The sequence below is a fragment of the Liolophura sinensis genome, chromosome 1 (genome assembly GCF_032854445.1).
Source record: "Liolophura sinensis isolate JHLJ2023 chromosome 1, CUHK_Ljap_v2, whole genome shotgun sequence".
Classification (NCBI taxonomy): Eukaryota; Metazoa; Mollusca; class Polyplacophora; order Chitonida; family Chitonidae; genus Liolophura; species Liolophura sinensis.
Window position 1 is genome coordinate 90,100,238 of NC_088295.1, and position 9,720 is coordinate 90,109,957.

General features: G+C 39.7%; 1 protein-coding gene across 3 annotated transcripts in view; it reads right to left on the minus strand.

The window, feature by feature from the left end:
* LOC135462058 (limbic system-associated membrane protein-like) overlaps positions 1 to 7,071 on the minus strand; it is a 29,799-nt gene extending 22,728 nt beyond the window's left edge. For all 3 annotated transcript variants that reach the window (XM_064739408.1, XM_064739407.1, XM_064739406.1), the window contains exons 1-2: positions 6,804 to 7,071; positions 219 to 302 (exon numbers count right to left, since the gene is read on the minus strand). In XM_064739408.1, coding sequence (XP_064595478.1) covers positions 219 to 302; positions 6,804 to 6,897 — 178 coding nt within the window. In that variant the 5' untranslated portion in view covers positions 6,898 to 7,071. The remainder of the gene's footprint in view (positions 1 to 218; positions 303 to 6,803) is intronic.
* Between the last annotated feature and the right edge of the window lie 2,649 nt (positions 7,072 to 9,720).

Below are 9,720 nucleotides of genomic sequence, written 5' to 3' on the forward strand. Positions count from 1 at the left end.
AAGTAAAAAGTCCAACAGTAAACTGCATATTATATACAGATTCCCTTGCCAAATGAATTCATGTGAGCTGCACAGTGACAAACTCTTGTCTAGCTAGTTCAAAAGCTTTAACTGAAACTTCAGAAAGCAAAGAAAACAACTTGTCTCAAAATTGCTATGTGATTTTGTTTCACTTCTCCATTTACAACCTCAGATGATGTCCTGTAACTCTTTCTCACCTTTGTTAGCCACCATACAGGGGAAGACCACTTTCTCTTTCTGGGCCACGTTCACTGTAGATCCATTAGTCAAAAATGAAGGCTCTGAAAACACAAAACACAAAATTGATGCCATCAACACAGAATTCTCTCTTGACTGGATCATCCCAGTTTGTACATCAGGACATGTTTTACTTTCAGGTTTTGGCAGGAAGTTACCACTCAGTGTTAAGTAAATCACAACACTTCTCCATCTACCCTATGCCTCATTATCACCTACATGTAGCTCATTCAAAACCAATGGTCAAAATATTACTGTCATTAGGACCAGAGTCCACGGAGATCTACTGGTGCCCCTCGATATTAGTTGGACCTATTAAATGACTGGAGGAACATGTATGTGTCAAAGGTCTTCCAGTAACTTTCGGATGCCTGTGGGTTTCCCCGGGCTGTGAAGGTTCCCCTCACCAAAACGCTGGCCACTGTCATATACACAAAATATTCTTGAGCACAGTGTAAAACTATGGTCAAATTTATCAAAAAATAAAAGACTGGAAAATGGTATCTACCTATTCTTTGATTTATCATAAGCTAAATGTATAGCCTCCTGTAGAAGAGATATTTTGGATGATTATTTACTGATAACTTATACATGACGATGAAGGTACGATCACTAGTAATTGAGTTAATGTTGAAAGAATCAAAGTCCAGTAGGACCAGCACTTGTTTAACATACACAGCTTCATAATGACCTGACCAAAATTCCACTGGCGTTGAACCAGTGTTAATATGGAGTTCTGACCACACCCATGTACATACACTCCATGTTGTCATTATGAGTGGCAAACACTGTATTTAGTTGTGTATTGTCCAGAATATGGCCACCTTAGTGACATCCCTTATTTGTGGTGAAAGTGTACATCAGGATCATTCACCTGGAACAATGTAACCTGGGCTCTAGGTAAACTGATGCACTTTCACTGTATATGTAAACCAGTTATATGTTAAAAAAAGGCTTATCAGCTGTGTGGAAAATACAATAAAGCAGAAGTTCCATCCCATAAAGCGATAATAACAACTGACAACGAGACGTTACCAACAGGAATGGAACATTTTAACACCATGTAGATGTACACCTACACAATCCAGATAAGCCCTGCCCACGTAAACACATTGAGAATTCAGAATGATGCATGCATTTCTAACTGTGGGGTCCACAAAAAGGGCATATAAAAAATTTGTTTAACAAAATTTACCTCCAAACTGACATCCAATGCAAAAATAATTTGATCCGCTGTTTGGATTACACCAGATTCTGACCGTCTTTTTTTTTTTTTAGTGAACTGCACAAATCCCAATACAGACACAGTGACATGCAACAGTATAGAATGACTAGGGCGCCATTGTCTGGTAATTCACGGTGATGTTAGTTGTTACAATAGTAACTTTTACATGTGTATATATGTTGAAGAAACAATATGAGCGACACACAATGCTCTATACACAACCACCTCTGACACCTGCTCGACAAGCTGGGATTAATCCAAATAAAGTGTAGGTCATCTCTCTCCAGCTATGGCTGGATATTAGCACAATAGGGTGTGATTGAGTCAGTGCACATTGTTAACTGCATCCCAGGATGAATACAAAAACAAGCAAAGTGTTATCACAAATACCATGACAAATATGACTTTGATAGACACCTTAAGATTTCGTGCCAGGCTTAGAACTGTGTTCCATGTGGTTTTCTTCGCATAACAGGAGAGAATTAAGTCATACTTCATGTCATTTCAATGTCTTTGCTTTATTTCTATGTAGTAAAGCTATTGTGACCACTATTGTAAAGTTGCTGTTCCAAATAGTTCATATCAACTGAATAGAGATCAATGTACATGGTGAAACAACTGTCCAATCAAGTACAAATTACAGGATAAAAGGGATTCTATGTACAATGGCTCTATGAGGAGGATTAACTCTCGTACTCAATTGTACATACAAGTATCTTCATTAATTATTGTTTTGTATCGTAATCACCTATGACAACAGCATTATGATTACCACTAGGTACACTCTGTATAAACAGAGTTACCTCAAACTTTCAGAGGAGAATTACAGAAGGTGGGATTTAGAGTCAGGGTTGAATACCTGACGTGTTGTGGTCAGGCACCTTAACTGGACCAAGAATAAAACATAACACAGTTGTTAATGTTACCAAATCTGAAGTGTTCTACAGTTGTTTCACGATTTGACTGCCAGATGAATAACCAATCCAACAACCACCATGATGGCCACAACACATATGACCTATCCCGTCACAATACTTAGTACTGTCACTTTGTTTACCGGCACATGAATCGAGTTAAGTACATGTACATTCATATATTATAGGCTGCACTTATAGTTACTTCTGTTAGTGAGGAGTGTATTTTAAAAACAGAAAATAAATGAAAAAAAAATAAACATTATGACACAGTAGGCATTGAAACTGGATTTCAGGTAGTCTGGAATCAGATCAAAGTTAAAAAGAATTAAACACAAATGAAATCCATGTTATGCTCTAGCGATAACCTCAGCCATCACCAGGCCTTCATCGTTTTCGAGCAGGAATGTGACTGTCATACCCTTCCAGGCAACTAAGAGTGTGATTTGCACACCTACAATTTCACAATTCCCAGACTACTGATTATGTGAGGTGTGTGTTACTAGCATGCCTTATTTGTTTGCTTCAGGAGTGTGACAGCATAAACAGTCTGTACTAGCACACCTAAAATTCCAACACCTGCATCATCACACAGCAAGTGCCTTCTGTATGGCAAACAACCAATGCAAAATGCAAATCCAGAAAAGTTCAAACATCACACATTTAATTAGTGTTTATTGAGCTTTTGAGTCAACCCTGGATTCCCCTGGGCTCTGCTCAGTTTCCTGAGCCCACCATACTGCTGGCTGCCATCGTACGGAGGAAATATTCTTGAGTACGAAGTAGATGGCCAATCAGAGCCGATACAGAGAATTAGAATATCTAGCACACATTGACTGCATGGAGAGAGTTTCAGTCTCAGTGCTCTAGCTACTTCCTCACTCATTTCCTCTGCCATTATGGGTCTGATCCTGACCTACAGTTACACTTTGTATACCAACAATAACCCCCTCCATGAACCCCCTCCCTGTATACTGGCCACTGAGTCTGCTGCACCTGAGACCTTATGCTTTACTATGCTATTTACACAATATATCCCTCAAGTAAGCACACCTGTATTTTAGCTGAACAGCCATCCACAGGATCCTGGTGCCCTGTCCACAGGGCTTTCTTTCATAAAGAGGGTACATGTATTGCCAGCAAAAAAAAAATACATGTAGGGGTACGGTGCAAATAATCAATACATCTTAACATTTGTGCACATCTTGAAAGCGTCTACTGCAGAAACTTTGCTTCCTTGATGCAGGTATTCCCTTATTTGGACAGTAGAATTTAGCTAGATCAAATTCATGTCTATAGGAGTCGGGACATCCAGGGGCATGTTCATGAATGTTACATTAGGGCTAGAAATTAAAATAAGTCCCCTACCCCGTTGCGATTAAAAACAGCAGATACGTTAGCAAACTTAAAAAACTAGTGGCAGTCTTTGGCTAGTAAAAGTTTTGGTAGGTGTACATCTAGTTATAAACCAGTATCTGTTTTCCTAAACCAATAAATATTTCCGCTTCTTACTATTTTAAGTATACTGTATTTTTTTCTGAGGATGACTTTGTTCTTCATTCGATAGTGTTTGATGCTACAGTCCCCACAGTGTTCACCTGCAGGCGTCCCGCGTCCTGTCAAAGTCATACACAATACTAGGCTGACCTCGTATCTTGTCAAGGGAATAAATAGACATTATTAGAATTAACCTGGTAAGAAGGTATGAGGCTGTCAGGCTTCTGGCTTGCTGTTGGACAACTGCTTCTGAAACTGTACTGCACTGGTGAGACCTACGTTGGTCGTCAAAACGGTGCATTTTGCAAAGATCAAATTAAACTGAATTTCGCTATATGGAGGTTGAATTAAATATAAAAACAGGGGTTAGCATGCCAGCATGACGCAATGACACAGTCGCTCAAGTTCAAGTCCAGCTCATGTACCTTCCTCTCCTGTCATGCGTGGGAAGGTTTTCCAACAACCTGCTGGTTTGCCATCGTATAAGTGAAACAGTCTTCAGCACTTCGTAAAACACCAATCAAATTATTTATAAAAAAGGTGGGGGATGATTTACAACAGGAGCATAGGCGTCAATATGACAATATGACAGGGAAGGCTGCTAACTATCATTTCTAACACATAGGGGAGAAGGAACACTGTGGTGCTCAGTGTGGGTTGAAATTCTTCACTCCTAAAAAGTTAAACATAAACAACCACACCAACTCTACCGTTGCCAGAATCGTCATTTGTTGCTGGTTCCAGTAATTCTGAATTAGCATTTTGTATCTCAGTCATAAGCTCCGTCACATAGGTCGCTGGCTCAATCATTTTGGCGGCCACCAGCCCACTCGGCAGTTTCCAGCAAGGTAGGAAAGTTTATTAAAACTCAATTCTGCTACTAACTTCTTGTTGTTGCCATAATGAATAAGTATGATTGGCAAAAATTTGATATGGCTTCATTCAGTTTATTTTACATAACCAGCCCAGGTGGTCGTCAAACACAGCAGAGGATTTATCTTGGGTACACTTAAAATTGCATTGGACATAGGCGATCTGCAAAAAGTTATTTCAAATTACTTATATGATGTATTTGACTAAGTTCTACAACAGTCTTGTTATGCACATGTAAATGTGCATTCCATCAACACTATATCTACACAGTCATAGGTATTCACTGAATTTGCAGAAACTGCTCCTAAAGCTTTCTGATCTTGTGCACAGTGTATCACCACTGTTATAATCCTCCACAACTCTTATTATGGCACTTTAATTGACCTGTTTTCACACTTAATGACTAACACAGGTCTTACCCTATCAGACTGACTCAATGGCTCTAGGTCTGGGAGATCAGGCTAATGGAGAACACATGTACTTTGTTATCAGTCACGTTTTTACAACAGAGAGTTGTTCAAATGTTTTGTGGAGCAACCACAACTACTCCTGACCATGCCACTTTGTAGTTGAACCACAATGAAAAGTCGATATAACCTAGAGGGATCTACCACCTGCCTGTAGTCAAGAATGACTATGAACCTCTATACTAATACACTGATATACAGTCATTCACTCCTTGTACAGACAGAAATCCCGTCTGCCACACTTGTTGATGTATACAAGCTCTGTGTACATGCTGCTAACATCAGAGATGGGGAGGTGCAAGATGCACAAGTAGACCAGAGATTCAGAGGTAGAATTAATGTACTCCATCCATCAGTAACCATGGCAACGTGTTTGATGAGGCATATGAACAGTGTCGGGATATAAACTATACCTCATCCTCCCAAAATAGTAACTCAGCAGTAAAAATATATACACTAGTACTGATCTATATTTAAACCTTTATTAGTGTTCCAGATATGTGTTCTAAAAACATCCCAGAATTACATAAATGGAACAGTGCAAAGATAAAATAAGCATTTTACTGAAGTATACATTTCAGACATCCACATGTGTAAGTGTTCATTTTAAATGAATCATACAGTATCATGTGTATGATGGCACATAAATTAACATTCTTGCACCCATAGTGACAGTTGCTCAGAAACAGAATTAAGATACCGATAGAGAACATCATGTTTTGTACTAACTTCAATGCATGGTACAGCTCTACAGCTGTGGTACATGTAGCATATATGCAACACCTAGCTACGAGCTAAACACAGAATTATACCACTTGCTGTTCCTTATTTTCTATGTGAAATAGTAAATAGTGACATGATTCAAACCTGTGACTGCCAATAATATATTTCATGGCGCCATGTACAAGTACCTGTGCTGTACATGTATGTGAGATGGGTAAACCCTGTTCAGATTCGAACCAACGACCTTTGATGTACATGTACCACGAGACCGAAGTGAAATTCCCATTGCCCGGTTTGAAGATAGCCAGTACACTCTACTTGGTTCATTACATTCATTAAGTTAGTATCAAATTTTTTAAAACTTCAACTAGGATTACTACGATAGTTAAACAGAAATCTGTGCACATAAACTGATGCCAGTTATATACATGTTTAATTAAATCTACAGCGCCACCGCAGATCCGCATGCCTTCTTCAAAGGCGCCAAGGCCTGTGGCATATTTTTCAGTCCACAGGCAAATTTACAGTTACAACCATGTTGTTTTTATTTTCAGTTCATTGATAGCATACTACATATAAATGCGTCCTAACGATTTACATGTATTCAAAACTGTTTCAAAAATTCATAGAAAACGGTGGAGTAAACTTTGTTCAGACATCTTCGTTTTCGAAAAGCTGGGTTCCAAGCATGAGGCTATTTTAAGATGGCACGCTTACTGATGGTAGTATTTACTATCAAGCGAAATCACATCCTACCAGAAGCTGGATGGCATTACAGAGTAGGTGCAAAGGCAAGAAAGGCTGCCTCAGTTTACTATGTCGGTGATAGAGATCTATAAAACTTACGCAAACTTTCTTCCCCATAGCTCAGCAGGGGAAAGATGAAGAGGACGAGCACCGGGAAAATCACAACCTCCAGTTTGTTTCCAAAAACAAGCATCTTGGTGAGAAAATGTTGAATGAGTAAATCTCACTTGCGAAGGTAGGAGGGAAGCGGAGTGTTTTGACAGAGGCAAGCAGGAGATCTGGGTTAGGCTAAATGTAGAACCGGAGAGACCAAAAGCCGGCCAAATGGTGCTTTCCGTCCCGCCGCTGATTAGCATCCAGTGAAGATGAAGCACATGGCGCGCATGAAGGGTAGGGAATGATCACGTGGTTAATGTCGCCTTGGTGACACGCGCTGGCCCAGCAGGCGCGCCTTCGCTATAGTAGCTAGAAACTTGATATATACCAACATTGCTTTTTGTTTTTTTAATCTCCGTTTTTGCTCTTTATTTCCGTCCGTCTGTTTTAATCCCAAATACAAGTGAACGTGATCATCGCCAGTTATCACTAAAATTATGGCAAATTAAGCACAGTACAAAACAGACCATGTTTCGGACAGTGTAAATGAATCTAGATTTTAGCCTATTTATTTATTTATTTTGGACAAGAATTTCACGTAGGCCCTACTCATAGGGATATATATACATATAGAAGTAATTTAAACTTGCCTGTGTACAGACATTACACCACGGTAAATGTAACAGGAATTCCATCAAAAGTTACTAACTATAGTTCTTCGAACTCTGTTCCACAGCAATAGCAACCAACGCTATCAATATATGGTCTGTAAGGTTCACCACAGAATTCAGGCATTTAACTGCATTTCACTGAATTGAAAAGAAAAATCTTGAAGACAAATGAAGTCATGCATGTATATGTATATGTTTTGAAAACAGGAAATTTGCATGCTAATGGACATTTTATTATATTACATTTTTTGGTATTCTGTCACTGTAAGAGATGACACATGCGTCCTATGATTCGATGAATTGCCCCAGTGTTAGGTATATTAATCTGCGGATAAATACTACAACGATTATCTCAAATGTACACTCTTACACACAAGTGTGATTTCTTCCTGCTGTGAAGTTGTGTTTGAAACGTATGAACAGAAATCACTTCAGCAAAAAGGCACAGTTAAAATTATTCAATGTTTTCTTCGGATAACTCGATGTGAGGCATGCAAAATGACAGATGCATGCCTAAACAAAAAAACAAAACATAACAAAACAAAAACAGTATTGGCCTACCAGAAGGAAATATCCATCGGATAATATGAAGGGGTCCTGGTTATATAACTGCGAAACACATGTGTTTTTTTTTATTTATTTATTTATTCGACTGGTGTATTACGCCGTACTCAAGAATATTTCACTTATGCGGCCAGCATTATGGTGGGAGGAAACCGGGCAGAGCCCGGGGGAAACCTACGACCATCCAAAGGTTGCTGGAAGACCTCTAAACACGTGTATCTGATGACCGGCACAGCCCACAAATACCGTACACTCCAACGCCGGGAACATGCCAAGCGGATTTTTTATCTTGTAGAGATGATGAACTTAATCCCCCGCGAAATACGCAGACGATATTCGCAGCATAGTTTCAGACACATTAGGCGGGTTTTTTCGTTGATCGTCGTCAGTTGGTTATGTCAGGTGACCTAGTACGCCATGTGACACTAACAAAATTTCACAGGTCAGCACAATTCCGCGTTGTTTGATTGGTCAGCTCGGTCGTCTTGATGGCCGAAATTCGCTGGAGCGGACACACTACGCGGAAAGAGCCAGTGTATTTCTTCCCAAGTATATGACATGTTCAATGCAAACGAATTTCGGGGCTGACAAGATCGCCGTCAAAATACGCCGTTGCCGGCGTAGCTCTGTATGGCTGTGATTTCAGGGCTCTGATTACTTGTACTCTCATAACCCTGTCTTGTTCCATAAGCTTATCTTGAAAGACCCTGTACTTCCCCTCGTCGTTTCAGTATACCTCTGCTGGGCACCAAATAGTTTGTCTGTCCATAGTCATAGTCATCTCAGCTATCAATTCCAGGTAGGTGTTCTCATGTGTCATGACTAATAAATCCACACAAGCATGAAACTATAGTTGAAATTGGATAAAACTCTAACTCCAAAGGCCATGTTTGAATGCATACTCCTCACAGCCCATACAAGGGAGATAACTACGGACATTACTAGCAATTAGTATATTTTGTACATCTTGCTTAATCTATTCTTTAAACGTTTGAGAGTTTTTATTATTCATGAATGTTGATTAGGGATTCCCTCTATGTCATTACCGGTGAGACTGATCCTAAACAATTATCCAGTATTCGTGTCAAAAGGTCTAACTCGCCTAATAGTGACAGTGATAATTGTGTACACCATTCGCTTCACTGTAATGGCAATGCATTCAAACATGGCGGTTGGAGTTAGATTTTTTTCAGTTTGTCACTAGTTTCGTGCTTGTGTGGATTTATTAGTGATGACACATGGGAACACCTACCTGGAATTGATAGCTGAGACGATTATGACTATGGACAGACAAATTATTTGGTGCCCAGCAGAGGTATACTGAAACCAGGAGGCGAAGTACAAAGGTGTTCTAGGTAAGCTTATGGAACAAGACAGGGTGGTGATAGTATACGTAATCACAGCCCCACAGAGCTAAGCCTTACAGAGATATCACAGGGGCGGACAGACTAAGAAATTTACAAAATACACCTGTACAAGAGAAAAATCCGTCTAGTGTATTCCCGGCTAAACTCATCTTTTGTTTGAGATGGAATTTTATTTTGCTTGGTATACCGGTATTTTCGGATTCACGGTTGGAGACCGTTTACTGGCCTCCATGAGTGGCCTGACCACTCACGGAATTTGCTGTGTAGGCCTTCTAAACGCTCGTCAAATATGTCACCACTCTAACAAAGGGGGCGCTG